The 27,581-nt window shown below is 51.8% G+C and overlaps 5 protein-coding genes and 1 non-coding gene across 10 annotated transcripts; 3 read left to right on the top strand and 3 right to left on the bottom strand.

The window, feature by feature from the left end:
- The first annotated feature begins 245 nt into the window (after positions 1-245).
- Positions 246-4,408, top strand: DUSP26 (dual specificity phosphatase 26). Of its 2 annotated transcripts, XM_042835230.1 has the most exons (4): positions 246-489; positions 2,360-2,632; positions 2,913-3,121; positions 3,596-4,407. In XM_042835230.1, exons 2-4 carry the CDS (start codon positions 2,454-2,456, stop codon positions 3,793-3,795), a joined length of 588 nt encoding a protein of 195 aa, XP_042691164.1. In that variant the 5' UTR covers positions 246-489; positions 2,360-2,453; the 3' UTR covers positions 3,796-4,407. The 2 variants fall into 2 exon arrangements, with proteins under 2 accessions (XP_042691164.1, XP_042691165.1); XM_042835231.1 differs by lacking the exon at positions 246-489 and having other exon boundaries at positions 2,364-2,632; positions 3,596-4,408.
- Positions 4,409-5,237: 829 nt separating this feature from the next.
- Positions 5,238-10,746, top strand: RNF122 (ring finger protein 122). Of its 3 annotated transcripts, none has more exons than XM_042835233.1 (6): positions 5,238-5,318; positions 8,328-8,484; positions 9,305-9,350; positions 9,712-9,753; positions 10,055-10,134; positions 10,208-10,746. In XM_042835233.1, the coding sequence occupies exons 1-6, from the start codon at positions 5,294-5,296 to the stop codon at positions 10,320-10,322; spliced, it is 465 nt and encodes a 154-aa protein (XP_042691167.1). In that variant the 5' UTR covers positions 5,238-5,293; the 3' UTR covers positions 10,323-10,746. The 3 variants fall into 3 exon arrangements, with proteins under 3 accessions (XP_042691167.1, XP_042691166.1, XP_042691169.1); XM_042835232.1 differs by having other exon boundaries at positions 10,052-10,134; XM_042835235.1 differs by lacking the exon at positions 5,238-5,318 and adding an exon at positions 6,020-6,342 and having other exon boundaries at positions 10,052-10,134.
- Positions 10,747-10,828: 82 nt separating this feature from the next.
- On the bottom strand, positions 10,829-10,922 carry LOC122169274. Its single transcript, XR_006171539.1, has one exon. It is a non-coding gene; the product is annotated as a small nucleolar RNA U13 (small nucleolar RNA).
- A 373-nt stretch (positions 10,923-11,295) lies between these two features.
- On the top strand, positions 11,296-14,811 carry TTI2 (TELO2 interacting protein 2). Its single transcript, XM_042835266.1, has 7 exons — positions 11,296-11,886; positions 12,267-12,453; positions 12,939-13,031; positions 13,347-13,525; positions 13,611-13,754; positions 14,241-14,403; positions 14,676-14,811. Exons 1-7 carry the CDS (start codon positions 11,318-11,320, stop codon positions 14,754-14,756), a joined length of 1,416 nt encoding a protein of 471 aa, XP_042691200.1. The 5' UTR covers positions 11,296-11,317; the 3' UTR covers positions 14,757-14,811.
- Positions 14,769-17,872, bottom strand: MAK16 (MAK16 homolog). Of its 2 annotated transcripts, none has more exons than XM_042835268.1 (10): positions 17,787-17,872; positions 17,441-17,490; positions 17,259-17,368; positions 17,078-17,142; positions 16,809-16,960; positions 16,427-16,481; positions 16,265-16,339; positions 15,946-16,056; positions 15,668-15,724; positions 14,769-15,392 (listed from the first exon to the last, which is right to left on the bottom strand). In XM_042835268.1, exons 1-10 carry the CDS (start codon positions 17,799-17,801, stop codon positions 15,204-15,206), a joined length of 879 nt encoding a protein of 292 aa, XP_042691202.1. In that variant the 5' UTR covers positions 17,802-17,872; the 3' UTR covers positions 14,769-15,203. The 2 variants fall into 2 exon arrangements, with proteins under 2 accessions (XP_042691202.1, XP_042691203.1); XM_042835269.1 differs by having other exon boundaries at positions 15,668-15,726; positions 15,951-16,056.
- A 436-nt stretch (positions 17,873-18,308) lies between these two features.
- SLC18A1 (solute carrier family 18 member A1) lies at positions 18,309-25,508 on the bottom strand. The gene is made up of 16 exons (XM_042835220.1): positions 25,486-25,508; positions 24,387-24,563; positions 23,770-24,127; positions 23,456-23,514; positions 23,168-23,251; positions 22,993-23,085; positions 22,696-22,785; positions 21,873-21,916; positions 21,721-21,781; positions 21,525-21,620; positions 19,977-20,055; positions 19,846-19,897; positions 19,650-19,713; positions 19,454-19,573; positions 19,145-19,278; positions 18,309-18,940 (listed from the first exon to the last, which is right to left on the bottom strand). The coding sequence occupies exons 2-16, from the start codon at positions 24,508-24,510 to the stop codon at positions 18,827-18,829; spliced, it is 1,572 nt and encodes a 523-aa protein (XP_042691154.1). The 5' UTR covers positions 24,511-24,563; positions 25,486-25,508; the 3' UTR covers positions 18,309-18,826.
- Between the last annotated feature and the right edge of the window lie 2,073 nt (positions 25,509-27,581).

Here is a 27,581-nt window from a genome sequence, read left to right as displayed (position 1 = left end):
AACCCCAGCTTTGCTTAACAGACCCCAGCAAGGGAGCTCATCAGGGTCAATTATCACAAAGAAATGACAGAGCATCCTCCACAGACAGCTGCAGAGGTACGATGATGCTAACCATGCCACCAGCACCACTGCATCAGAGCTTTCCTTTCCCCTTCTCTGTCTGCCCGGGGCTTTGGTTTGCTGGAGGAGGAGTGAGAGCAAAGCTGCTATTATTGCTGTTGTTTTTGTCTGCGTAGTAATGGGCATTTATGTGCGGGTGTGTGCATGCCTGTACGAGAGCCAGCGTTTGTGTCCGTCTCCCTCATTCCTCCCTTATCCATCCATGCACAGCATGATATAAACAAACCTGCCTCTGGACATGTCATGCCTTAAAATAGATGTTCATACATCAGCCTTTCCACAGCAGCGGCGGCAGCAGCAGGAAGACATGGCCGACTGGATCTGAGCACACCACACGTTTGGAGCAGAGACATCTCAGCCCTCACCAAGGTAGAGTAACAGGGTGGGCGTCTCCTCCCTCTTGCGTGTCTGTCTGTCTGTCTCCGGGAGCGTGCTCTGCTCCAGGCAGCTCTCCTGCTACTCCCCTCCCTCTGAGCGTGGCATGACAAGCAGAGGGGCTCCGAGCAGCCATGGGCAGAGCGGGCTGTGAGCTCTGATGGGGTGCATATAGGGGGAGGGTGGGGTCTGTCCTGAGTACTCGGATGCGGGGCAGTTTCTCTTCCCCTGCAGCACTTCAGGCACAACAGTGTGCTGGGGGTGGGATGCTGGAAGCCAGCTCTGGGCCTGAGGTTAGAGCTGCATCCCCCCCCCCCATAGGTATGGATTACTGGTTTTGCAGCAATAAGGGGGTCTGCTGTTTGGCTCAGCACAGCCTCGTAATGATGACGTGGTGTTTTTTTCAGACCCCTCTGTTGTTTGTTTCCTCATGCTGCCTATGGTGGCATGTGGCTGCGCTGCAGCCAAGGTCACCCAAGGTTTAAGGGCCTGGCACGCAGCCACACTGAATCCCTTTTCCAGGTGGGCTTTGCCAAGTCTGAATTCCCAGCATGAAGGAGTCCAAAATTCATCAGGGCAGAGAAGACGTGTCAGGGTGAGATCCAGCCCTGCTCAGAACTGGGGAGCAGTGCCTGGGACGAGGGTGCAGACAGCACTGACCTCTCTGTGCAGCACCCCAGGCACAGGACGAGGGGAGGAGAACACCCAGGGGTCTCTGGACCCCCTCTGAGCTCCCCTATGTCCTTGCAATATTTTTCTCCTACGCACATTGCCAAGAAATGGCTGGAGGCTTCTCCCTTCCACGCTGCTGGCTGCTGGCAGATGCCCTGGGCGAAATGTCAGAGCAGGGAGATGTGATCTGTTCCAGCCCAATGTCACTCAGCTTCCTCTCCCAGGGTCCCTGGGAGAAGCGGGCAGAATTGAGCTGCTGCTGGGGTTGCGGTGAGGGCCCTGGGGACACCTTCTGTCCCTCAGGCAGCTCAGAGCAGCAGCAAGATGGTGGGAAGGGGAACTGCGTGGGGATTGCATGCTCATGTTGAGGGGTTGCATTGGTTGGGCAGCAGAAGGCAGCTCTGAGCTAATGCCTGGCTGCAGGGACTGCCACTGCTCCAGGGAGGTTTTCTGCAGATGGGTGACATGTATCACCATGATCCAAAGGTCTGAGAGTGGAGCTGTGTCCCAGAGGACCGACTCTGTAAAATGAGCTTTCTCATCCACTTAACTCTTTCCCACCTGAAACCAGCCCTGACGTTCAAAAGCAGCAGCAGGACTGCTGTGCTCAGAAGGGTTAATCCTGCACTCCCTCCCTGCAGGCTTTTGTGCCTGGTCTGCATCAGTCTGGGCCTGGGCCAGGCTCTGCACGGTGCCATATGGAATCCTCCACCTGTTTGGGGCATTTCCTCCCCAATCCTGGTGGCTTGCCCAGAGCTGGCTGCCTTTCGTTGCTTTTGATCACAGGTTGGCAGCATCAGTTCTTGAGCTGGCTTTGTCCCGCTGGCAGGCAAAGCCCCCGAGCCAGCTCAGGAGGAAGGTGGTCCTGTATGGAGCATCTCTTGCCAATATGGCTTCAACCCAAAGTTGTGGAGCTGGAGCAGAACCTCAGCCCATGGAGACTCAGCAATCTGGCTGCCTCTCTGGCTTCCCTCCTCAGCCCTGGCATTGCAAACTGCTCCCCAGCAGTATTGCTTCTTGGAAAGGACCGTAGGTGATGCTGTCTCACAGCAGGAACCACTGGATAGCTGCCTGTACAATGCCTTCTCTGCAGGAAGGTTGGGCCTGGCTCTTTCAGGCCAGCAGCTCTACAGCAGGGCTGGAGTGGGAGCTCCCCATCCTTCTAACAGCAACTCCACCGCTTCCATCGCAGGACCGTGGGTGGCAGCAGCAGCAGAAGAGACCTCCAGGCCACTCTGCGGCCTTCAAGACCCCACAGGTATGCCTTGTGGGTCTCGGCAGCTCCAATGGCTTTCCTGTCCCGGTTCTCCAGGAACAGCACCAGGTCACCGAGTCGGGGTGTGCGGGAGGAACGCAACCACCATCCCATCCTCAGCATCTTCGAGCTCGAACGGTTGCTGTACACAGGGAAGACAGCCTGTAACCATGCTGATGAGGTCTGGCCGGGACTCTACCTGGGAGATCAGTACGTATCACGAGGGGATGAGAAGTGAGGGGATGAGGGATGGTTTTTGAAATGGAGGAGACTAGGAGAGGAAAGTTGGGAAAGTGAGGGAGAGGAGGACATGGGTTGAAGGAGGAGGAAGGACCATGTGCCCATGGACTGTGAGATTACCTATCACTGTGAGTTTGAGTTCAGCATCTTTCCTTCTCCTTTGGCTTTCTCAGATGCAAATGCTTGACCAGGACATTTGAAACTTCTCTTTAATGTGCAATTTTCCTGCACTGTTTCTCCCTCCTTGCAGAGATATAGCAGCCAACCGGCGTGAGCTGGCTCACCTGCGCATCACCCACATCCTCAACGCCTCGCACAGCAAATGGAGAGGGGGTGCAGAGTACTACGAGGGCACGGGCATCCGCTACTTGGGCATCGAGGCCCACGACTCGCCCTCCTTTGACATGAGCCCCTACTTCTACCCTGCAGCTGACTTCATCCATCAGGCGCTGAATGAAGGTCAGTGATAAAGAGTGCTGGGACAGACGTGGGCAATGCGGAGGGTGGGTGGAAAGCTGATTGGCATCCTAGGAAACAAAGCTACTTCCAGGCTGATGTCTTTGCAGAATCATAGAAATATTAAGTTTGGAAAAGATCACTAAGGCAATCTAGTCCAACAATCTTCTGGTCTGGATCACCTCCTCCAAAGAGGAGATGGGCCCTGGCCCCATGGGTCACAGCCTCAGCCTGTGTCCAGCACTGTGGCTGCTCCTATTCAGACTGTTTGGGGAGACCCTGTTGCTCTGATACCCTTTGCCAAGGAGGGGACAACTGTGCATCATAGCCATGCTATAGCTGAGGCCCTACCTGCAGCCCTGGAGGCTGCACGCCTGACTTCAGCACCAGGATGCACACAGCAAATTTGGATCCTCAGTAACTTTCTATTTGGGATATTCACCCTGCTGTGACACAGCCCCTGTGTTTTACCCACAGGAAGGATCCTTGTGCACTGTGCTGTCGGGGTGAGCAGGTCGGCCACCTTGGTCCTCGCCTACCTCATGATCCGCCACCACATGCCCCTCGTAGAAGCCATAAAGACGGTCAAGGATCACCGTGGTATCATCCCCAACCGGGGGTTCTTGCGCCAGCTGGTCGCCCTGGACAATGCCCTGAGGCTGAAGAGGAGCGCGTGAAGGAGGATGAGAAGGGCTGTGTGGTGGGAGCAGTGCAGTGCTCATCCCATACCACTGAGTGGCAGAGGTAGATAGGGCTTTCCTCTTGGTGCAGATGCTTGGCAGCTAATGGGTTCCATGCAACCGGTCTCCCCCAGCAGAGGGGGTCCACAGACATGCGAGCTATTCCTAGTGGTAAAGCATAGGCCCTCAACCTGCAATCTTGCCACTTAGGTAGGCCTAATGCATAGCCTCCTTCCCAGCCTGCTCGTGCAGAGATGCCTCTGGAGAGACATGGCCCCATGTTTCAGGTTATTCTGGACCCCTGTTGGCTCCTGGAAGCCTTCAAGGGTTGGTTCTCCTGTGTGGCAGATGCATCTGCCAAGCCTGTCCCATCTCTCCCTCCCAGGAGACTGAAGCTGTGTGTGTTCCTTGTCTTGTTTCCCATTTGTTTTCGGTCTGTGCAGCGATGTGAATTAGGTCTGGCGTATGGTCCCCGGCAAACAGGCCTTTATTCATAGTGTTTGGGTGTCCTCTGTGCTTAGTGATAACCTGTACAAATAAAGGCAGTGCTAAGGAAGAAATCTGGCCATCCCTTGTGTGCTTTGAGACAGACTTTGTGTTCAGGCTGCAAATCTGCCATGGGTGTGGAAGAACATCGCCTTGGTGTGCTCAGGGTTAGGATGGGCAGAAGTCCTCCCTGATCCTCAGTCCAGGATAGAAAGGGGTGAATCAGAGAATGAAATTACTGTCAGACTGCGTGTGCTGTGCACTGCTGGGTGTGCTGTGCATTGCTGGGTGTGCTGTGCATTGCTGTGTGCTGTGCATTGCTGTGTGTGCTGTGCACTGCTGTGTGCTGTGCATTGCTGGGTGTGCTGTGCATTGCTGTGTGCTGTGCATTGCTGGGTGTGCTGTGCATCACTGGGTGCTGTGCATTGCTGTGCATATGCTGTGTGCTGCGCATCGCTGTGTGCTGTGCATTGCTGTGGGTGCTGTGCATTGCTGGGTGTGCTGTGCATTGCTGAATGCTGGCAGTGTCCGGGCATCTCTGCTGGGAGGTCGATGAGCAGTGAGGGATGCTGCTCATCGAGGGAAGTGTCTGATCATGCCCAAATCTCCTTTGCATCTCTTGCACAAGGCTGAGAGTCACTGGGAGCTCAGCGCCTACAGCACAGCTCCCCGGACGGCTGATGCACAGAAGGGTTTGTGTTGGAAGGCACCTAAAAATCCTTCAGCTCCCGTTCCTGCCATGGGCTGGGATATCCCCCAGCAGCCCCATCCAACGTGCGGGACGTCCCGCAGGGATGCACGGTGCTCTCCTCCCCGGCGCAGAGCGGGGCTCGGGGCGAGCAGAACCCGAAGCTCCGAGACCGGGGGCGGCTCCGGGGGCGGCTCCGTGGGCCGGGGCGGAGTTTGAGGGGCCGGGGCCGCTCCCTGCCGCCCGGCCCGGCCCCGCTCCCGGCCATGGCCCGGCGCTACGCACGGCGGAGCCGGTCCGGCCCCGCGGAGCCGCTCCCGGATGCCCCCGTTCCAGTGGTGCCACGGTGAGAGCGGGGCCGGGGTTTGGGGCTGCAGCCCTAACCGGGATGGGGTTGAGGGGTTGGGGTGGCTCCAGGCTGCTTCGCGTCCCGGGCGGTGCCTTCTGGCTCCTCCCGGAGCTCTGTGGACTCGGGTCAGGGTCAGGGTTAGGGTTAGGGTCAGGGTCAGGGTCAGGGTCACCTCCCTCTCGTTTCTGGTTCACTTCCAGAGCTCCAAGCCCACTGCTGATGAAACTTGCAGCGTTTTTGCTCGTGTTGCTCAAAATGCAAACCCTTCTCCCACGTGTCTGTGGAATAAACTTATGTTAGTGGAGCCCAGGCGCGGCTCCTCGCTCTGCTCCTGGCTGAAAGAAACTCACAGAAACATGGAACTGTTTGCACATGTGAGGGAGTTCTGTTTAAACGAGAAGTGGTTGATTTTTATGACTAATAGCTGAGAAGCTGAGCTGGGAATTCCACCATCAAAGCTCTGCCTCAGCAACAAAGGCCGGGTTCTTTTAATTTATGGAGGGGTTACAGCCTTTGAAGCTAAATATAATGCAACCAGTGGCTTCCTCTGCTGTAACGCAATGCCCTGCGTGTGCTGTGCAGCTGGGGTGAGCAGTGCTCCTGCAGGCAGGCAGGTTGCCCGTGTGCCAGCCATGGGTTGCCCTCGTGGGCTGCTTTAGTGCTCCTCAGCAGCAAATGCAGCAGCCCCAGGCACAGAGTTTGCTTTGGGAGGCTCTGAGCAGCCACAGCTCTCCCAGCTTCCTCCTGTTTGGGCTTTGGGCAGCGCTGAGAACAGAGCCTGCCCTTGTGTAAAGGCCAGGATGTGGGTTTAGGACTGGCCTTAAGCATCTGACGTGTGTGTTTTGGCCTTAAGCCCTGACCTCACAAATATTTAAGTCAATGGTGTCCAGCAAAATTGCTTTGTTGTATACTTTTGAGGACCGTCGCAGAATCGGGGCCATTGGTGCGAATAAACGTGATATCCAGCAAAGAAATTGAGTTTTCAACACAAATAGTTGTGCTCCCCATTTCATAACAGAAGGTATGTGCTGCGCTGGCCTGGAACTGCAGCTCCTCTTTGGCATCACAGCTTTTCCTCCCATTGCTCAGCTGTTCTCTGGGGGATTTGGTGGTCCCCAGCCCTGATCTTTGGTGGGCACTGTCCCTGCTGTGAGCTGTTGGCACAGGGCAGGCTTTTGCAGGAAGCCCATTGCAGCATCACAGCAAAAATTATATGGAAGCTGCATTCAATTTTGGTGATGCAAAGCTCATAGCTTTTGTGCGGGAGTGGAAAGAATGGTTTTATTTAATGACCTGCTGAGTTTTCCATTTGTTTGATTGAACAAGAATTGGGGGTGAGGGAGAAGCTGTGCTCAGCACAAACCCCATGCCTGCATCCAGCTCACAAAGCACTGCACGGACAGAGTCACCATTCGTGCCTGCTGCTTTCCAGGCCTCTGCCTTCAGGTGCAGAACTGGCCCTGGGGAGGCTTACATTGGTTGGTTTGGGTTTGGTGCCCATCGGGCCCTTGCTGTATTAAAACCAGATTTGCTCTGTTCCTCTCGAGCTAAAAATACAAAAGCCTTTGTCAGGCAAAGGGCTGTGCTAATTAATCCCAGCACCAAATCAGCGCCCGTCCTGCTAATAAATTCCATTGGGAAGAGATGCAGGAGCCGGGGGGTCTGGCTGGAACGGCTGGGATTGCTGCTCCAGGACTCATCCTGCTCCCTAGCCGGGTCAGGCACTGCCCAGAGCTGTGCTCCCTTCTGGCCCTTGGGAATTCCTGAGCGCCTTTTTAGCAGGAATGAACCTTGCTAAGCTGGTGGGTCTAAAATTAACCCTGCCAGCTGTGTTGCGACTGGCAGGGACGTGTCAGAGCTGCTCCTGTCTGCTTCCTTCGGTACGGGGCTGTAAGTTACAGCTTCTCCTCTCCTACCTCATCTGTGCCCCTGCTCCATGTTACTGCTCTGCCAATCCCTGTGTGTGAGTGGCAAAGAGTGGGAACAGCCCTGCATTCCCATCAAAAGAAGGGCCAAATGGGACTCAGCTTCCCAACCCTTAGCTTGTTCTGGGGCTGCTCCTGGTGCCGTAGTTCTTGTGGCAGTGGAGCTTTTCACACGTGGAAGCAGCATTGCTTTATCTGCATGCTCATGGACTATGATCGTTGCCACAACTGTTCTCCTTTTGGTCACCTTCAAATTGAGCCTTGCTCCATCCCTCAGCACTGCTGAGCAGTCTGTGCACCCTGCACACAGCATTACCTCATGTGCTTGTTCCGTGGGGTTTTTTTTAAAAGCTGAGATAGTTCTTTTAATATTTTTTTTTTCTTCTTTTCCCCCTGCAATCATTTCCAGCAGGGGAAAAAAAAAAAAAATCCCCAAAAAAAAAAAAGAAAAAAAAAAAAAAAAAAAAAAGCAACCCTTTCCTATTGTCTTTTCCTGCACCTGGTGGTCTGGAGAGCAGAATGCTGGGAGAACAGCAGCCAACAAACAAATCCTCCCTTTCATGCTCCATAGATGAGTGGCACATAGGCTGCGTCAAGCAATTACAGGAGGCAAAGGCCAGCAGTGGCTCTGCCCTCTGTAGGCAGGAAAGCCTCGTTTCCTGCAGCCCAGATGCTCACCTGATGCACATCCCTGAGCTGGATGCCTCCCATCCTTCGCAGTGCACAGATCTGCCTTGGGCACATCGTGCTGCTGGAGAGCAGCTCAACGTCTGTGGAGATGCAGCAGTCAGTGCTGGCAAAAGAAGTGGTGCTGCCCCTGCAGAGATCTCTGATTTCCAGCCCAGAAGACAGTGTCAGGGCTTTTGTTAGGGGATGGGAGGCTCTGGGGACTGCATTGGGAGAGTACAGATGGGAGTGAGCAGGAGCTGCACATGTCTCCTGCCCTGGTCTGCAGGGTGACCTCCTGCCCTGTATGGCATATCCTGTATGGCATGGCAGAAGGTAAGTTTCATCTTCTGTTCTTCACCTCTTCTTCCTCTTTTTTCTAATCTCAATACTGAGTTTTATTCTCCCCTCAAAGGGTGCTCCTGCAGTCTGGGGCTGATTTACACCAGTAAACCCTGCACGATGCCCCCCATCACATTCCAGGACCTGCCACTCAACATCTACATGATCATTTTTGGCACCGGCATCTTTGTCTTCGTGCTCAGCCTCATCTTCTGCTGCTACTTCATCAGGTGAGCCGGAACCCTGCAGCACTGATTGCTGTTCAGATGGGGACTCATCATCCAGGAACATCCGCAGAGCCTGGACCACTGTGCCCATCGCTTTGTCCCGTTGCACAAGAGCTGCTCATCACAAGGCTCTGTCCCAAGGACTGGGGCCAGGCTCAGTCCCCTGGTCCCCTGTGGCAGAGCAGGGCAGGAAACGCAGGAAGGGGCTCTTGTTTTTCAGGGGACCACGCGGAGCAATGCATTGTGTTGGGCAGGGGAAGGAGCAGTGCTGCACAGGAGAAGGATGTCTTTCCACTCCCCTCCCAGCTCAGGGAAGGCTATTTTTAAACTCAGCAGCAGCAGCTGGCGTTTCTTGTGGGCTCGAGTTGCTCTGTCCTTCCCTGCAGGATGCCTCAGCCCCACTGCAACCCTCAGCCATTTGGGGGCTCTGGGAGCACACCTCAGTGCCTGGCCTGGGGGAGAAGTGAAGGCTGCAAGCGTTCTCATTCCCCCTATGCTTTGCTGGGTTGCTCTGCAAGCAGCTCTCTCCTCTGTCTGTCTCGGCCAAGGTCGTGGTGGGGCTGGGAGCTGCCAGTGGGTGAGTGCTGGAAATAGGGCGCTTCCTGTGCCGCGAATGACTTCCGAAGGCAAACAATTGGGGCCGTCGGCCCTTATCGCTGCCTGCTGCTGATTCCTGCAGGTGGAGCAGAGCCCTCGGCTCTGCAGGAGAGGGGCTTTGGGAGGGGAACTTAGGGAGCATCCTGGAACTGTATCCGTGCTGTTCAGATGCTCCTCTCGGGGATGCTGTAAAGTTCACGGTGCTTTTTTTTCTCCCCATCTCTAGCAAACTGCGGCACCAGGCACAGAGTGAGAGATTTGGGTACAAGGAGGTAAGGCTGATGGCTGTTTTCTGCAGATGCCTCTAGAGACGTGGGGTCGATGTAGGAGGTGGGAGCAGCTGGTTAGGATGCAGCAGGGTGTGATGGTTCTTGTCCCCAGCTTACCCACCAACACGTTGGGCACACAGCTGCAGTGCCCAGCTCAACCTGCCCCTGCCTGGCTCATTTCAGTGAAGCTTAAGGGCTGGGTCTGTCCCACAGGAGCCCGGAGCCCCATTTGAGGTGGCTGATGAGCACATGGGCACTGTTGGTCCAGCTTGGACTTTTCCCAGTTCCATGCTTGCTTCATACAAACCTACCACTGGATCAGTCCCCAGCTGCTCCTGATACTCATCTGCTGTCTCCTTCCCAGGTGGTTTTGAAAGGCGATGCCCGGAGGCTGAATGTGCATGGGGTGAGTATGGTGCATTCATCACAGCTCCATCCTTTGGGCTCACATGGGGCTCCTGGGGTTGTATGGTGACAGAGTTGGACAGGGATGTGTCAGCATCAGGCTGGAATCAATAGTTTTGGGTTGAAAATCAGGAAGCAAAACCGTTCCTTGAGCAGCGTGGGGCTGGGAATACCCGGGGAGAGGCATTCCAGCAGCAGGGCTTCCCCAGCCACAGCATTTCTAGCAGGGGCTGTGTATGGACATCACTTGGGGTTCCATGCATTCTTGCTCACCCTCACCTCTTTCTCACCCCCTGCAGCAGACCTGTGCAGTCTGTCTGGAGGACTTCAAGGTGAAGGAGGAGCTGGGGGTGCTGCCGTGCCAGCATGCCTTCCACCGAAAGTGAGTACGGGTGTGTGGGCAGCAGGGGATTCCTTTCTGGGGATTTACATCTCCCCACGTCTCTGCTCCGCAGGTGCCTGGTGAAGTGGCTGGAAGTGCGCTGCGTGTGCCCCATGTGCAACAAACCAATGGCAGGTCCAGCCCAGCCCCACGCCAGCATCGGCACTCTGCTGGATGAAATGGTGTGAGCGGCCCCGCCGGTTTTCGCAGGAAAATGAAAGCTTAATCCTGAAGGATTTGGGGTTTTGTGAGCCGGGGTTTGGCTCACGGTGCGTCGCTTTGTTTCGGGGAGGGGGGTAGGGGGTGTTTGTTTGTACCCCAATGTGCTCTGCAGGGACCGCCTGGGTGGAGCTGAGAGCGTTGCTCCCTGCTCAGAGCGTTCTGTACCCCAACCCTCCGGACTCTCAGCCTCCCCCCCCTTTTGGGGGAGAAATGTACAGGTTTGCGTAAAACAGATTAAACGGATGTTTGTTAGTCGGGCTGAAATGCGAGTGTGAAATGCGGGGCAGAAAACAGCAGGGCTGCGCAATAACATTGAAGCACCCTAAAATACCCCGAAAACGGGAAAACCCAGCCGCGAACAGAACCCAAAACCCACACGAAGTTCGTTATTTCGCTGTGGTAATTAAAAACCTACAACCAAACACAACTGCTGATTCGTCAAACTGCTGATTCGTCAACGCGACCCTCCGGCGCTCAGAAGGGGCTGTGCACGTCGTAACTGAGGGCGCACACGTCACGCAACCGCGTGCCACTCCCATTCATCATTCGCTATGAACCGGAAGGATCGAAAACGCGCCCCTCCGCGCCCGCCCCTACTGCCGTGCACCTCACCCGCAGCTCACGGCGAGGCGAACTCTTTTCGTTGTTCCCTTGTCTTTTGCACCTCTCGTCCTCTGCCTACGGACACAGCTCAGTTCGGCTCTCATCGCCTTTCTACGCGTCTTCGGGTGTGCACGATAACTCCGCACAGGGTTCTTATTACCTATGCTAATTTATTCGCGCGGCGCCACGCCCACTTCGCCATTTACAGCACAATCTGATTTTACGGCAGCGGGGGACTCTGGTTTTATGACAGCAGCGCGCTTTGTGGTCGTGGTGTGGTTTACGGCAGCGTGAAGGCAGCTGCTGTTCGCTATGAGGCGCTGCGGGGCTTTCGGAGCGGCGTAGGTCTCGCGGTGCCATGGAGCCTCAGCCGCCGGCCGAGCAGGTGCTCCGGCAGCTCGGCCAGCTCCTCTCCCAGCGGCCCGGTGTGATCACGGAGCTGGGGGCATTGCTGGAGGCCGCGGAGCCGCGGTGGCTGTTCGGGGCCGGGAGCCCTGCCGCGCTCGGCGAATTGGCGGCCGCGCTGAGCGCCTTCGCGGCCCTCCCGGAACGCGAGCAGGACGCGGTTGAGCTCCGCGACGGGGACGGCGCCTACGCGGCCGCAGCTGAGAGAGCAGCCGATGTCGGCGGTGTGTTCCTGCGGCTCCTCGCTAAGCTAGAGGCTGCCAAGGCCGAGGAGTCGCTGGGGCCCGCCGTGGAGCCGGTCCTGCGGAGTGTGATGGGGCACATCTACGTGCTGGCGGTGACGCACATCGAGGAGGCCGCCTGGACCGGTGTCAGGTCCCGCGCTGTGGCCACGGAGCTGCTGGGGGCTCTGGTGCGGGCCGCGGGCTGCCGGACTCTCGCGGAGCTCCTTCGGGGGAGGAAGGAAGAGGAGGAAGGAGGATTCGCGGCGGTGATGAGGCTGCTGAGGCCGCGGCTGGGCAAGTGAGTGGGAGGAGCAGGTCCTGGGTGGGAAACGTGGGGAGATTTGGTGTGTGACTTCGTGCAGGGTGAGCTCACGTTAGGAGGAGGGCCGCAGAAATGATCCGAGGGATGGAGCGTCCTCCCTGTGAGGGCAGGCTGAGGGGTGTGCGGCCTCAGGAAGAGGAGGCTCTGGGGAGACTTCAAAGCAGCCTTTCAGTATCTAAAGGAGCAGACTCCTTAGTAGGGTCTGATAGACTCCTTAGTAGGGTCTGTGATAGAACAAGGGGAAACGGTTTCATACTAAAAGAGGGGAGATTTGGGCTCAATATAAGGAAAAAGTTTGTTGCAACTTCCAACTCAAACTATTCAATGATTCTCTGGGCTCCTGTTTGTATTCCTAGAGACACCTGGAAGCGCAACCCAGCCACCAAGCACGTCTTCTCCTGGACGCTGCTGCACATCACCCGGCCATGGCTCAGCCAGCACCTGGAGCGCGTCCTCCCCGCATCGCTGCTCATCTCGGATGACTTTCGGGAGGAGAACAAAGTCCTGGGTGTGCACTGCCTGCACCACATCGTTCTCAATGTGGTAAGGGGAAGTTGGATCTCCTCCTGGCTGTTGTTTGAAGGAAGGGTGGTTTTGGATACCTGTCAGGTTTCCAAAATTTCTGCTCATGGTTCTTCTGTTAACCTTGTAATTTTCCCCCTTGCTCCATGCTGTCTCTTTTTAAGCTTGTATTTCTCCTATTTGTTGCAGCAAGCAAAGATTTCCTTTGCCATATTTTGAATTCAGATGATGCATGCATCAGCCTAACAATAATTTACAGGACAGGGTATTAAATTAATGCCAAAGGAACTGCTAAGCAGCAGCTGGGGAGGCAAGGGAAAGTGGCTGCTCCTGTGCATGGCAAGGTTCAAGCTGCATTTGCTATGGCACCTGGTCCCACTTTCTTGTAAGCAGTGTTCCTGAGTGCTGTTTTTACAAAGCCTAGGTTTGTGAATACTTCCCCTCTGATTAGGTTTAGTGAGCACAGAAGGTGATGCTTGGGAATAATGTTGTGTGCTCTCTTTCAGCCAGGTGCTGATCTGTGCCAGTTCAACAGGGCTCAGGTTGTGTACCATGCCCTTTACAATCACCTCTACTCACGAGAGGCTCCTCTCATCCAGGTAAGATAGCAGAACTTAATTTTAATCTGCCTTATGTTGTTGCATATCAGCCCTAAGTGGGGTAGGCAGCTAAAAGCATGAGGAGGCAGAACCTGTTTGCTCCCAGTTCAGGTTGTTAACAGCAGGTATTTGCATCCAGGGGACAAAGTAACTCAGCAGATTTCAGGAACAATGTCAAAGGTGGCGGCAGCCTTGCTGAAGTGGCCAGCCAGGGGGGAAGCAGGCAGAAAGTCTATGGGGGCTGCAGCTGTAGGGGCTGGAAACTGCGTGTAATTTATGTCAGAGGGACTGCACAGGTTTCCCATCCTGCACCAGGCAGTACTGCTGTGCCTGCTGGACTTGCTGCCTGTCCTGGAAAGAGCGCAGCGGCAACAACCCAGGCCAACCTCACCCTGTGATGAGGTGTTGCAGCTGGTTCTGACCCACATGGAGCCAGAGCATCGGCTCGCACTGCGGCGAGTGTATGCCAAAACCCTGCCTGCCTTTGTGCAGAGGTGAGAGCAGCAACCACAACCCTGCAGGACCTTGTTTTGTCCCTGGTATACATCTCCCTCCTCAGTGCGTGCTCTGTGTTGACAGACTTGGCATCCTGATAGCACGGCACCTGAAGAGGCTAGAGAGGGTTATCCTGGGTTACCTGGAAGTCTCTGATGGCCCTGAGGAAGAAGCCAGACTGGGAATACTGGAGACACTGCAGTGCACCATAGAGCGTGCTTGGCCCAGGTACTGATCTAGGGTGAAGGATGCTGCAGAAAGCATCTCCTGAATGGATATTGGCCCTTTCAGAGCTACACTTAGTGTTATCTGAGGCAAAGGCCTTGAAACCTGGAGGGAAGCTTCTCACAGGGAGCAATCACTAGCACAACTGCATTCCTGAAAAACCCTGCCCAAAAGTTAAATCTTTATTTTTTATCTTTTTCCTGCTCTAAAAGTGTAACCTTGCCAAAAAAGTCAATCTATGCGCTCTGTGTGGCAGAGTTGTGGAGCAAGTCCTGCGCTGTTAAAGTTACCTCTGTGTTCAGGGCCTGTGTCTTTCCTCTGGTGGGCATTCCTTCAGCCTCATCACTGAAGCATTTGTTTCCTGTAATCCAGATTCACGTGTAAATAGCCACTAACAACTTCTGCTTGGAACTGCAAAGCAAGGCTGTGCTTTTGCCTGGCTCACAAAGAGGTTTTATATTCAGGCATGCACGCTCTTTCCTTTCTCAGAATGCCATGCAGGCTCCCTGTGCTGCTCAAAGCCCTACTGAAGATGATCTGGGATGTCCACACTGACCAGGGCTCAACACCAGAGCCAGTGAGAGCTGCCTTGCTCCAGAGAGCCACCGAGTGCCTCATCCTGCTGGATCGGTGCTCTGAAGGACAAGTGAAGGTGAGCTGGGGACCCAGTAATAATTTATCTCTGCTCTTCCCCCTTTAAAAAAAAACCAAACAAACAAAACAACATGGTGCATGCAAGAGCCCATTTGTTTCTTAAATCCAACAGTATTTCCACCCACCCTGTCAGTACTTGGCTTAATTGATAGAGGACCTGATATATAGCAATGGATTTTGTATTGATCTCAAGGGCATCTGAGCACAGCTGATTGCACCATACATCTCAGTGTGCCAGGGCAATGGAAGCTGATGCTTTTCCTGTTTCAGATTCTGCTGGAAGGTGTGTACAGCTGCTGTGAGGAGAACCGTGTGCGGGAATGCATCAGGAGAGTGCAAGAGAACACGTGAGGCAAGACAAGGTTCATTCTGCTTTTTGTACAGTAAAATATGTTTTTTTATTTAAGTTACTTTGTCCTTCTCCTCTTTTGTCTCACACCTCCCTCAAACAAGGTTTGCTTCAGTGCTCTCCTAGCCCCAAGCAGGCTTCTCCAGCTTGAGAACAAAGCAGCATTGTCTCCAGTCCAGGTTCTTTTGTGGAGCAGTCCTTGCTGAGCCTCATGTGGTTGTACAGAAGTTGGGGTCTTAAAACTACACTTTATACAACAGTTGTACAGACTTGCTGCGATTGCCTGGGCTCAGGACAAAAATCCTCATCTCCTTTTTAAAAAAAAAATTATTAAGCTACAATATTGAAAAAGCAATTTTTGATAATCCTGTTTGAAGTGGTGAAAGCTGCAGTAGTTCTAATGGACACATCTGGTGTTGTCATTCAGCAAAAAAATGCAAGTTCAGGAGTCAGGACACTTTTGTTTTGGTGGCTGGCTCTGTTTCTTCCTCATACTCTATTTCAATGTAAGGGCGTTTTCTTCTGGTCGGTCCTTTCAAAGGAGTTTTCCCCTTAGATGTGGAGCGAGATGCTTTCTTCTCTGTTTCTTCCTCATCTTCCTGCTCCTCTTCACTACTTGTCTCTAACTTATCCATGTCCTGAGGAAGGAAAAGAATCAGAGCACACTGTACAACTAAGCCTCCCCTTCCTGCAAAATTATCTTGTGTATCCAATTCCATTTTATAATTCCTGGCTCCCAGCTGTCTAGCCAGAGCAACTAGGCCATGGTGGACACTGTGCAGTTCTTCAACTGAATCATTATATCCCACAAATGTGATTTACTGGCTCTTATCCCATCACCAGAGCCCCCAGGCCGGCAGAGATTACTTTCAAACAGTTTAGCTTGACAGTTTATCCCTGCTGTTTCGCTTACCTCAAAGTCGCTGAGGTCACTGTCATCTGCTTCCACAAACTCTCTTTTATCTTTGTCCTGGAGGAAACAAAGTCAGAAATAGGCTGAGAAATACCCCATCACAATTCACAGTGTAGGAGCCAAAAAGACCAAGACCTGCCCATGTTTTTTTCTGTATTCACCTCTCCTGATCTGTTCCCCTCCCTTGGCACTAACACTGAACACTCAGTCTGCAAGTGAATTAGAGCTGTTGCATCTCAAGGGAGGGTTAGCTGTGATGCTCTGGTTGAAAGCATTACCTCATCATCATCTTCTTCCTTTTCCATGTCAGACTCGCTCTCACTTTCTGCATCCTGCTGCTGTAGGGCTTTGTCAAAGGCATGAATGGGGAAGTTGTAAATGTCTCCATACTGAAAAGAAAACAACAACAACAACAAATACTTTCTATAAGCCCAGGGAGAAGCAGGCATTGGTAGCAGAGTCATCTGAGGCCTGTACAGTTATACCACAGCAGGCTGAAATAGGCATTCCTGAAGAATGAGGAGCTCAGCATCTTGGGAAAGGACTGAGGCAGTAGAAGCAGTTGTACTGCTGTGTTCTGAAGGCAGTGACTCTTACCGTATCCTGCTTCAGTCTTTCCAGCAATTCCTTCTCAATGGCATTATCTAGCTGAGCAGCAATCAGGGCTTTCTCCTAAGAGAGGAAAAAAAGGACCTGTGTCAGTTCTCTCAAAGGCATGAGAAACAGAAGCAACAGACAGGAGATGACAAGAGTCATTACCTCTCTCCTCTTCTCTCGCCTTTCAATCTTTCTGCTTAATGGAACGATCTTCCTCCTGCAGGGAACAAGAGCTGCTTAATGAACCTTTCAGCCTCTTGTGTAGCAGATGGGCAAATGCTTGCTCAGAACAACAACCAGCAGCTGCATCATTAGAAATGCGGGTGTAACGAGTTTAGGTGCATCTATCTATGCATATTAAGATGCTGTTACATCAGTTTAAAGCTGGTTCATTTAGAAGCTGGCCAAAGCCAGCAGGAAAGCAGCACACACTGCAGGTGCAGTGGAGCCAGGAAAGGGTTCTGCACACAGCCTGTGGCAGCAGCTCAGTGCACAGGCAACAGCCTTAAGTCAAACCAACACAATCACTCTTGGTGTCACTTACTGTCTCTTTAGAGTCAGCTTCCGGATGCGGATGAGGTACTGGGTGATCTTGGTGAACCGCTGCTTGCATTTGTGTCGGATGAACCGTGGCCAGTAGATGAGATTCTCATCTATCTCCTCCAGTGCTTTCTCATAGTTCTTGCTCAGCAGGACCTGGGGAAAAGGGGAAGGGTGGAGCGAAGGGGACTTGGAAGGAGCTCGACTGCCCCCCGCCTGTAGGTACATGATGGTGGAATGTGCTTGGTTAGCAGTCTGCTCTCATCAACTCACCCGCTCCCACAGCCGACGGGGAAACGGAGCGCGCTCTATGGTCTTCATGTACAGGTAACATCGGCCTATAGAGAAGAACATGACCCCACTGAGACCTGAACATGGAGTGGGGCACAGAGCCAGGCCCCCAGGTTGCTCCCACAGGCCAAAGGCTGTGAGCAGAGGCTGTCCCAGCACTCACCCTTCTCCTCACGGATGGTTGCATACTGACTGTTGGCCAGCGGGCAGGAGGAGCGGTTGCACAGCCCGGTCAGGTTGTATTCATTGCGACAGAAGCTCTGGGTTTTGGTCCTGGAAGGGAGAGCTGTAAGATGGAGCTGTGCATTGCCTGGGCTCGCTACCCCTACATGCACACACACTCACCTGATCTTGTAGGAGCAGAACTGCTTGTTTCCGAGCGTGTCCCAGACAATCTGCAGGGACAAACCACAGGTCAGCAAGCACCCTAGGACCCCGTAATCCTTCCAATCCCCAGAGCAAGCAAGGCTGTAACAGAGGGGACCCACACTGCAGGGAAAAGATGCAGCATAACCAAATCCCCTCTACGTTGCCCCAGCTCCTGCCTCTCGATCCAGCCGCCTCCACGTGTTATTTTCCCGCGGATGGGAGGGACTGCCCGAGCCGGACGAACCGACCCAGCCCCAGGCTAGCCGCTAATTATCTGCGGCGGGGGCGGATAAAACGGAACCGAACCGTGCCGCGGACTCACATCATCAGAGTGCATGGCGGCGCGGAACCGCGCGGCCTAGAGCGCCGCCATCACCGGAAGGGGGCGGGGCATCCGGGAAGCGAGAGTCTCGCGTGAGCGTCGCGAGACTTTTTGCGAGGGTCTCGCGAGAGTTGCGGGGGTGTCATGGCGGCGGTGTGAGGCGCGTTGCAGGGCTGAGGGAAGCGCTGCGCGGTGTGGTTCCGTCAGCTGGTGGCTGGAATGTTGCAAAAATGGGCATTAAATGGAGCTACTCGTTGCGATTGGTTGGGATCGCAGACGTCCCGTGACCTCATCTCAGCTAAAGGCGTCTGCGGTAACGCTCTGTCACTGTAATCACAGGTGAACTCAGTGACTGAAGCAGCGTCTAAAGGCTTAAAACTTTCAGCCTTATATTTAAGTGAATTTCTCAAGAGTTCTTCACGAATGGTAGAAGGGCAGTACAAGCAGCCCTTACGTGAATAGCACGTAAATAGAAAGCACAGTCTGTACCGAGACAACAAGGAACTTTTAAAAATTGCCTTCAAGTGAGCATGGAGCACATGAACAGGACAGAGCTGTCTTTATTGGATCCTGCTGATACAGAAAGGTTTTGTGCCGGGGATTACAGCAGAACTCTGGAGGAAGGGATGTCCTGAAGCTGCTGACTTCATTTTGGTTTTCTCTGGTGCTTTTCTTCCCAAAGTAATAAGCACTTAAAAGACATTAACGAATGCAACTCGTGTGGGGGAGGTGTTGGTCTTATCCCTGTTGTGTGGGCTGGCAGCCCAGGACAGCATGGCATTATTCTCTACATTGTATGTTTTTTACATCTGAGGTGGATTTTGAGTGACCTTCCTGGATGTCACCCAGCAAAGGGGTGGCAGAGTTGGGCAGGAAGCCTCCAAGTGCATTCCCTGATGTAGATTGACTGCCAGGAGAACAGCTGAACGTACAGCCCATGTCCGTCCTGTGCCTACAGGTCTTGGGTTATTCCTGGGTGCTGAGAGATACATTGCTCTGTGAACTTAACATAGCTTCAAGCAGGACATGCAGCCTTGCTGCTATTCCACATTTTCTGCCTCCACATCACTGTTGTCTGGGAGAGGGAAATCCCGCAGTGGCTTCTGAGTGGTGGAGCTTTTGGTTTGCATGGGGCATTCCTGGCTTAAAATTGCCTACATAAAGGAGAGAAGTGATGTTTTAGTAAAAGTGGCCATTAATTTTAATAATAAATGGAAGCGTTGCTAGCTTTAGAGAAAGCCCAGGGAATACAAGCTGTGAATTAGGAGGATCCAGTCCCTGGCTAATTTATCCTAATTCCCTCCACATATCTCTGGATTATCAAGCTCCTATACTTTAGGGCAGTCAAGTACACTCACTATCTTCTCCTCTTTAGCAGGAGGGCTTCTCAAGAACCAGCAGAGAGGAGCATAAACAATGTTGGTAACTCCAATGATGACCATCAGCCAGGGAAACCCAATAGCTCGTACAATCGCACCGCCTGTTGAGGGACCTGCACATTTAAATATGAACAAAGGCTCAGGAGGCAGGAAAAGAGCAAAAGGTGCTCTTCCACTTTGGAAGGGATCTAAAGCCTGCAATGGCTGTGCTACAGACTCAGTGACAGTTGCTGCCATTGGACAGTGGGTGGAGGAAAGCATTGAGAACAACACCCCACGGGTCCATACCAATTGCAAAGCCCATGCAGAAGGCAACATCTGCAATGGCATAGACATTGCCATAGACAGAGGTGTGGCGAAGGTCCACGAGGTAACCCATAATAGGCATCATGGAGGAGTCCACCATTCCTGCTCGGAGCAAGCATGAGATCATGAGGTATTTTTCTCAGGGCAGTGCTGGGAATTGTACAGACTGACCACTTACCTATGGCGAAGCCAAGCCCACCATTTGGGCCAATCAGCCCATAAATATTTTTTGCCAGGGGCACCTTAGAGAGGAAAGAGAGAAGGTGTGAATGAGGCCACAAGAGCTTCAAGGTGAGGAGGCACAGCATAGTTCTGTGAAACAGATCTGTGGTGCAATCCCTGAGCAGGTCTTAGAGCTGCCCTGAGGTACTCACACAGAGCAGACTGATCCCCACCACAGCCATGCCAATCAGGGAGCATAGCCACCTGCAACGAGGGCAGCAGAGGGTGATTCCTTCAGTGTGTGCAAGCAGGATCCTTGCTGAGGCTACTGCTATTCACTTACCGGCCTATTTTATTAGCCAGGAGCCCAAAGAGATTGGTGCCAATGAGGTAAGATATGCTGGCAGGAAGGAATGCCATCCCTAGGGGAGAGAATAAGAGAGAGTGTGCAATCTCTCTGCAAATGCAGAGATCCAGCACACACAGAAGGTGTCTCTAGGCTCCATGCTGCTTCTCCTTGTCCTCTGTCAAAGCCTCATTGCTCCTCTGTGAAGGCAGAGAGAGGCACAGAAAGTGAGTTTTCTTTCTGCAGGGTGAGAAACTGAGTCACCCAGATTTGAACCAGCTGCAGCCAACTGCAGAGCTTTCTGTGCCCATCCTTCTCTCCTGTCATCACTTCTTCCTTGTCCATCTTTCTCCCCTTGCCTTCTGCTTTTGGCTAAATAAAGAGGGACAAAAAAGCTGCTTGAATGTAAAGCTTACAATCATTATGAGTCAAAAGTCAATATTTGAACTGCTTGCTGATTTACCAGTTGTTTATTTTTAATATACTCTCCTGCTGACTTTAGATAAAACGCATCAGCTATATTTCACTGAGACAACTTCCTCGTTGAGACACGCAGAATGATATTTAACTTTCTTTCTCCTTGTTGACAGCCACAGAACACTGTTCATTCTGCAGGTTTAGTCCAAGCTCTTCTGTTTTATTTATTCATTTTCCTCAGAATTATGGAAGTGGGCAAACGAAAGCATACAAGTAATGAAGTTCTTTGTGTTTATGAGAGGTTTTTTGGTAGAGGGCTTTGGTTGAAGTCTATCTAAATGCAGACCACTCCCAAATCTCGAGTACAGTGCGTCTGAGGGTTTCTTGCTGCCAGCTTACTGCTCTCTCCCCATTTCTGGGTAACTTCAAAAATCCCTTTGATTTCAACAGTGACTAGAGCAGCTCTGAGTGCCCTGAGGTGCTTCCTTACATTCACCCACCTGTGTTCAATCACACAAATCACCCTGAGCTCTTGCTGGGACGGATGCTGCTGCCTGACCAGGGAATAACTTGATTAGGAGGGTTATCTCAGCACTGCTGCTTCCAGATAGCAATTCAGTTTGGGTTCTAAGTGTTGCCTGGGGTGTCCCCCAGGTTATTTCCCAGCCAACTGGATTTTAGAACAATTAGTTTTTGTTTTTTATAGGACAGTGCTATCTCCATATCGCATTTTCAAGGCAGCTGGTAGTTAGCACACACCATCTCTAAATGGCTGTGTTCTACTGAGAGCTGCCTCTGCAAAACCCAGCTGGCTGCTATGACTTCAGCCCAGCACGACCCTGACCTACTCAGCCTTTCTTCCACCATTATTGCTGTGGTAGGGAGACTGATTCTATACCATTTTTTCAATAATAGTGAAAAGCACGTTGTATAGCTACCACCAAGGACATTTCCAAATGAAATTGGAGCAGCACACAGCCTGGCATCGCTCTGTGGGAATATGTTTTCTTCCTTTTAAGATGATATTAGAGATATTCAGCCCATCCCGCAGTGCCCAGCAGGACCTGCTCTGACCAAACTGCATCAATCTGCTGCTGAGGAGTGAGGACTGCAAAGTGAAGCACCTACCAAGCTGCCATTTGGGGGAGCACATGGTTTGCATCATCCAGATGGGCAAGGTGGGCTCTAGCATGGCCACCCCCATGTTGGAGAAGCAGAGGGCTCCTGATGGGGAGAGAATGCAAAAATGTCTGTTTAAGGCTTCTTTTGCTGCTGTTTTGAATAGAAATAAGGAAATGGGGCAATGTGGGAACGCAGAGGTTACCTGCAGCCACCAGCACATAGGGGTCCCGCAGCAGGGTGAGCACTGGTGTGCCTCTGGTGCTCTGATTGAGATGGGGGTTTAGGGAGCTGCAGGTGGGGGTCCGAGCCACCCCTCACCTGCAGCATCTGCCCCAGCGTTGTGCCCATGCTCACCTCAGGGGAGACCTTGGAGGGCTGCAGAATGCAAAGCTGCAAACCTGGCGGGGGAAAGGGGGGGGTAACTGTGCTGTTAGTATTGCTCCAAGCTAAATTTCCCTGTGGTTTTCCTTCAGAGGGGCATCAATCGTTGGCTGAGCCCCAATGCTTTTGGGGCGTCATCCAGGGAGCTGTCAGCTGGGGGATTTCAAATGGGGCATAGCCAAAATGAGACATGGAAAAGAATGGGATGAAAAAAACAACCTTCAAGCATAGGGAACCTACATTTCACTTTCCAAAATCTCTTACATGCTCCATTAAAGATGTCTTACATTACATCTAGGCAAAGATGGTAACTGTGACTGTAATTTAATTAGCTTAATACTTCCCACTAAAAATGTGTGTTTCTGCTATCTGTAATTCTGAATGCTGTCGTGGCCTGAATCTGTAACACAGCTACAGAGAGAGAATAGGGATTGCCATTCATGGGCAACATCCCATTTCTTTGTATTATGATGAAGATGCTGCAGGCAGCACCACGTGTGCCTTCTGCAGAGAAATTCTGTTCAGAGAGCTTGACTGATGTGCTATTTGAGCCATTAAAGCAATCAAGGGGGTCATTAAGTAATGAGGGACTAATTCTTACTGTATTGCTATGTCACACGTCTGGTGGTGGGAAGCATATGGTTTAGCAATAACAGAGTAACTGATGCTGTATTAATTGTGAGAGCTCTGAGAAGTTCTTTCTGAGATGGCTGCATTTCAGTCTTTCCATGTCCTCTGGTTTAATGGTTGGGTGAGTTGTTTGCTTTTGGATTGTGTTAACTACGTGGTCCCTCACCTCCATCCAGCAGGGCTAAGAATGCCAGGACCAGGAAGGGGGAGGCTTTCCCCACAAACTCGTACATCACGCTGCCAAATGGGGCCCCGACTGCAAGGGAAAAGCTGTGTCACCACGCAGCAGGCAACTGGCTTTAGCCCAAACCCACGTCTAATGATGGACTGTATTGGTAGAGCCACTGGAAATGGATGGGGAGCAGAGACTGGGACCCCCCACCCCAGGGCTGCTCAGCAGCACCAAGCAGCAAAGCATGGAGATACTGTGGGTGTAAAACCCCCAGCAGCCACAGGTCCTTACTCAGCACACCCAAGGCCAACCCTCCAAGAGCGATGCCCATGGCGTTGCCTCTCTCAAAGTCATCTGTGTAGATGCTGGCCAGCATGCCCAAGCCTGGGAGCAGAGAGAACCGAAAGTGATGACTGAACCCAGCTGGCATAGGGCTTCACAGCATGCAGTGACCCAACACGCTCACCTGCAACTGATGAGAAGGAGGAACCAACACCTTGCAGAGCACGAGCGATGAACAGCAGCGTGTAGGTGCCAGAAAATGCAAACACTGCAGGAGGAGAAACACAGTGCCCAGCAGAGCTGCACATCTAAAACCCTGTTAAGGTGCAGCAGCAACCACTTGTGCCCAGCTGAGTCCTTCCCTGTCCCCAGCATCTCATGCATAGGGACAGAGCAGGTGGTTATCTCCTTTGCTGCTTTCATTTTGGGACATCCTGCTGTGTGTGGAGGGCAAATCAGGGGTGGTACTCACTGAGCGTGGAGAGAAACATGATGACGAAACCAATGAACATGGGAATGTGGTATCCTATCCTGGAATGAGAGAAAAATATGTCTGGTAGAGCTATGCCTATGTGCATTGAAATGTTCTGATGTGATGTTGAACAACAGGTGAGGCTTATTTTATAATGCAAGCTTGCAAACCATTTGTAGGCTCTTCAAAAAGGCAAAATTCATTCCTATTGTGATGCTTGCACTCTTCTCCTTGCTATTCTCTCACCAGATCCCATCATTATGTGACTGCAGATCTTTGCCACTTGACTAGAACGCAGTAGATTGCAGACATACCTGTTGGTCAGCAGCCCCACACTGGGGTTGACCAGGAGCTGGACGAGAGCCTTGGAGGCAAAGAGCAGCCCCACACGCATGTTCTCCTGCGTGAGGAATTCCTCACCCTGTGGGCAGTCATTGGGTGATGGGGAGCTCATAGGGGGATGCTGTGGGTGCCTGGCGCTGGTCCCTGTCTGCAGCTCCATAGTTCTGGGGGAGCCCAAGGTCATCGTGGTGCTGGTGTCAAAATAGGAGGACATGGGGGAGAAAGGAGGATCTTCGATGGCTGAGGGAGGTGACTCGGGTTGATGCAGGGCAGCAGAGCTGTTGGCACCTTCATATTCTATTGTATAAAGGAAGGTGGGGATGATAGGCACTGGGAAAAAAGCCAAGGAGAGTGTTCATCAGTGGGTTTGCTTGAATTTGTGGCTCAGCATGCATATGAACTGGATGGTGCTAGCTCGGTGTCGATGCTTGGACGCTCCTTCACCCATCCTTCCCCACGCCTGTCCCCATTGCTGTCTCATTGCCTGTCCCCATTGCTCTTACCTTGCCTGTCCCCACACCCGTCCCCATGTCTGTCCCCAGCCCGTGCTGACAGCTTTCTGCAGCCATCCCTGCAGCTCACGCCCTACCCACAACAGTCAGCAGCATGTTGTCCAGCAGCAGTGCGACGAAAACCACCACCAGTGCCAGCCTCCGTGATGCCCGGCCCCGTGCCAGCCAGCTCTGGGACGTGGGGATGGCTGCTGGGAGCATTGCTGGGGCTTGGTCCCCTGGCTCTACTGTCAGGGCCAGCGATGTCCTGCAACCTTGGGAGAAGATGCTGTGGGTTAGCACTTCGCTCAGGTTCATGACTTCTTCTTATCCTCTACGTGAGCTGGGTGCCGTTCTGAGAAGCAGAGAGTTCCAGTTTTGCTCTCAAAGACTCCACTTTTATCCAGCTCATGTTTAATGCTGCAGTCAAGAGATGGAGGCTCCCCAGCCTTTTCCATTCTCTTGAGACATCTTGTCCCTACTGCAAACATCATCTCAGTCTTCCTTCGAAGACTCAAAGCATAAATCGAGCTGGTAGCTTATCTGTAGTAATCTCTACATCTTGTATTCCATGTTTGTTCTTTGGAGATTAAATTGGATCTCAAAGGAAATTTATTTCACTTTGCATGTCTTTTCATTTGACCTAATAGAAATGTCACAGCAACATGCAGGACTTAAAAGCCTAACGTACAGGATTAAGGTTGGGACTTGTTCAGTTATACTGAAATATCCATCAGAAGTCTGTACTGAGCCAACTTATCAGTTAGCATTTGGGTTCCTATAGCTTGTGGCTGCTTCAGCAGTAAAGCAGCAACATGAGCAGAGTCTGAGCTACAGCTGCCTCCAACACTCCTGTGGTTTCCTGACATCCCAGGCAATGACATTTATCATTTTATTCCTGAAGAAAAGAGCAAAACCTCCAAACCCTCTATCATCTGATGTGAGTGCCATGCAAGTCACTAACTTGAAAAAGAGAGCGGGCTTCTCATCGTCCCCAAGCACCTCCAAGCAATAGCAAGGACCAAATAATATAATTAATGCAAGAAAATAGATATATTTATGTATAAATCACCAGGAAGAAGTAAAGAAGCAAGGAAAATAAAGACAAGTAGGTTGAAGCTCCCCTGGATCTCAAGACCAAACCCCATCCTTCTCAGTGCAAACCTGTTGCACGTAGCACAGCGACAGAGCCCTTACCCCTGGACGCATCCCAGTGTGCAGAGCTGACAGCAGAGTGCTCGGAGCTGCTGCTCCCAGGGAATTTATTGCAGCTCTTATCAGGAGGGTATGAGCATCTGTCTCCCATGGAGATGTAGTTGCAGCCCTGCAGCTCCTCCTGCGTCAGAGCAGGACGGGGGGACGGGGGCTCCTTTCTGTGTGAGTCAGGATTTGATAGAATCATAGAATTGTTTGAGTTGAAAGGAATCTTTAAAGGCCATCTAGTCCAACCGCCCTGCAGTGAGCAGGGACACCCACAGCTCCATCAGGTGCTCAGAGCCCCATGCAGCCTGACTTTGGCTGTCTCCATTTTACACTGCTCTGGACAACCTGTTCCAGTGCTTCACCACCCTTATCATAAAAAAAACTTTTCCTTATATCTAATCTCTCTCCTCTTTTGGTTTGAAACTATTTCCTCTTGTCCTATCACAAAAGACCCTGCTGAAGGGTCTGTCTCTTTGGCAAAGGCTGCACAGGGAGGTGGTGGGGTCACCATCCCTGGAAGTGTTCAACAACTGTGCGGATGTGGCACTGAGGGACGTGCTTAGTGGGCATGGTGGGATGGGTTGGGGTTGGACTTGATGATTTTAGTGTTCTTTTCCAACCTCAGCGATTCTTTTATTCTGTGGTTCCACGGTTCTGTGATTCTCTCTGCCATTGAAGCCATTTGCCTGGCTTCTGAGTGGCCAAAACCCTCTGAATAACAAACACGAAGGCGGGAGCTGAAGTCTTTAAGTACATTTCATGAACTGAGAACTGAGCATGGAAATCACTTTCTGACCATCCGCAGAGCTCCGCTCCCACCTACCGGTGAGCTCAGGCCCTCAGCCAGCACTGCTGGGAGCTCCAGCTCCTCTAGGGATGGCCATCACTGCCACCTCCTCATCCCCACAGAGGTCAGGGCACCAAAAGAGACTGCAATGCCATCCGTCTGCATTGGGAATGTTTGCTCATTTCTGCTTTGGAAGCATTTCCATGCATCCATCAGACTTTTTTTTTTTTTTTTTTTTTTTTAAGGTTGACTTCTTTTTAACCATTTTTTCCTTTTTTAACCCTTTTTTTTTTTTTTTAATTCATTTTTTAACCCACGACAACCAGTTCTCCTGGGGCAGCTGCAGTGAGTGCCCACTTCAGGTTTTCCATCGCTCTCACAGCCCCCAGCGCTTCGTTCCTCCTCCAAACACACACAGCTCTGCAGTGGCTCCAGGGAAACACATCTCCAGTATTTCAGTGTTAGCACAGGGAGAGATGGAACATGGTTTCTAGCATCAAATCCACCTTCCTGCTGAGCAGAGAGAGCAAACACCAGTGATTAAAATTTAACGTGTATGAGGAGAGAAATAATCCACGAGGAAACAGAAGTTGACACACTAATGGTTTCTTTGGGGGGCGGGGGCGAAAGGCAATTACAAATAACCCACTGGCTATTTTTTTTATTAAATTAAAGGTTTGATTTACTTTTTCCTCTTTCCTTTTTTTTCACCTTTATTCCCATTTCTTCTCTTTTTTTTCTTCCCCATTCCCCATTTCTTTTTCTCTTATTTTTCTTCTTTTTCTTTTTTTTTTCCTTTTTTTTCCTTTTCCTTTTTTTCCCCTTTTTCTTTCTTCTTTTTTTTTCTTTTTCCTTTTTTTTTTTTTTTTCTTTCTTTTTTTTTTCTTTTCTATTTTTCTTTTTTTTTTTTTTTTCCTTTTTTTTTTGTTTTTTTTTTTTTTTTCATTTTTTCCCCTTTCTACTTTTACCTATTTTCTTTTTATATTATTCCCTTTTTATTTTTCCTTTTCTTTTTTTCCTTGACCCATTTCCTTTTTCTTTCTTTTTCATTTTAGTTTTTTTCTTTTACTTTTTCCCCTTCCCTTACCCGTTCCCTTGCCCTTATACTCCTGCCCCTTCACTTACCCTTGCCCTTACACTTGCCCTTGCCCTTGCCCCACCCCTACCCCTATCCCTTGCCCTATCCCTATCCCTATCCCTACCCCTATCCTTACCCCTTCCCCTAACCCTAACCCTCACCCTCTCCCCCTATCCCTCCCCCTCCCTCTATCCCCACTCTCTCCACCTCCCCTTCCCCTCCCCC

The sequence above is a fragment of the Centrocercus urophasianus genome, unplaced genomic scaffold (assembly GCF_019232065.1).
Source record: "Centrocercus urophasianus isolate 14NV4802_14NV808 unplaced genomic scaffold, USGS_Curo_1.0 seq_50, whole genome shotgun sequence".
NCBI lineage: Eukaryota > Metazoa > Chordata > Aves > Galliformes > Phasianidae > Centrocercus > Centrocercus urophasianus.
This window is presented reverse-complemented; position numbering and strand designations above follow the sequence as displayed.

Bases quoted from the DNA above. Each gene is read 5' to 3' on its own strand.
- MAK16 (XM_042835268.1), bottom strand. The intron at 17,369-17,440 runs GTGAGTGTGTGT...TCTCCCTTCCAG, and splicing joins TTCTGCTCCTACAAGATCAG to GACCAAAACCCAGAGCTTCT. The intron at 17,143-17,258 runs GTGAGTGCTGGG...TCTTCTCTATAG, and splicing joins AACCATCCGTGAGGAGAAGG to GCCGATGTTACCTGTACATG.
- RNF122 (XM_042835232.1), top strand. From the start codon at position 5,294: ATGCCCCCGTTCCAGTGGTGCCACG. The intron at 8,485-9,304 runs GTGAGCCGGAAC...CCCCATCTCTAG, and splicing joins TTCTGCTGCTACTTCATCAG to CAAACTGCGGCACCAGGCAC. The intron at 9,754-10,051 runs GTGAGTATGGTG...CACCCCCTGCAG, and splicing joins GGAGGCTGAATGTGCATGGG to CAGACCTGTGCAGTCTGTCT.
- SLC18A1 (XM_042835220.1), bottom strand. From the start codon at position 24,510: ATGCTCCCAGCAGCCATCCCCACGTCCCAGAGCTGGCTGGCACGGGGC. The intron at 23,252-23,455 runs GTGAGTACCACC...CTCCTCCTGCAG, and splicing joins CATGTTTCTCTCCACGCTCA to TGTTTGCATTTTCTGGCACC. The intron at 19,574-19,649 runs GTAAGTGGTCAG...TGCTCCGAGCAG, and splicing joins TGGGCTTGGCTTCGCCATAG to GAATGGTGGACTCCTCCATG.
- TTI2 (XM_042835266.1), top strand. From the start codon at position 11,318: ATGGAGCCTCAGCCGCCGGCCGAGCAGGTGCTCCGGCAGCTCGGCCAG. The intron at 12,454-12,938 runs GTAAGGGGAAGT...GCTCTCTTTCAG, and splicing joins ACCACATCGTTCTCAATGTG to CCAGGTGCTGATCTGTGCCA. The intron at 13,526-13,610 runs GTGAGAGCAGCA...CTGTGTTGACAG, and splicing joins CTGCCTGCCTTTGTGCAGAG to ACTTGGCATCCTGATAGCAC.
- DUSP26 (XM_042835231.1), top strand. From the start codon at position 2,454: ATGGCTTTCCTGTCCCGGTTCTCCAGGAACAGCACCAGGTCACCGAGT. The intron at 2,633-2,912 runs GTACGTATCACG...CCCTCCTTGCAG, and splicing joins GGACTCTACCTGGGAGATCA to AGATATAGCAGCCAACCGGC. The intron at 3,122-3,595 runs GTCAGTGATAAA...TTTTACCCACAG, and splicing joins CCATCAGGCGCTGAATGAAG to GAAGGATCCTTGTGCACTGT.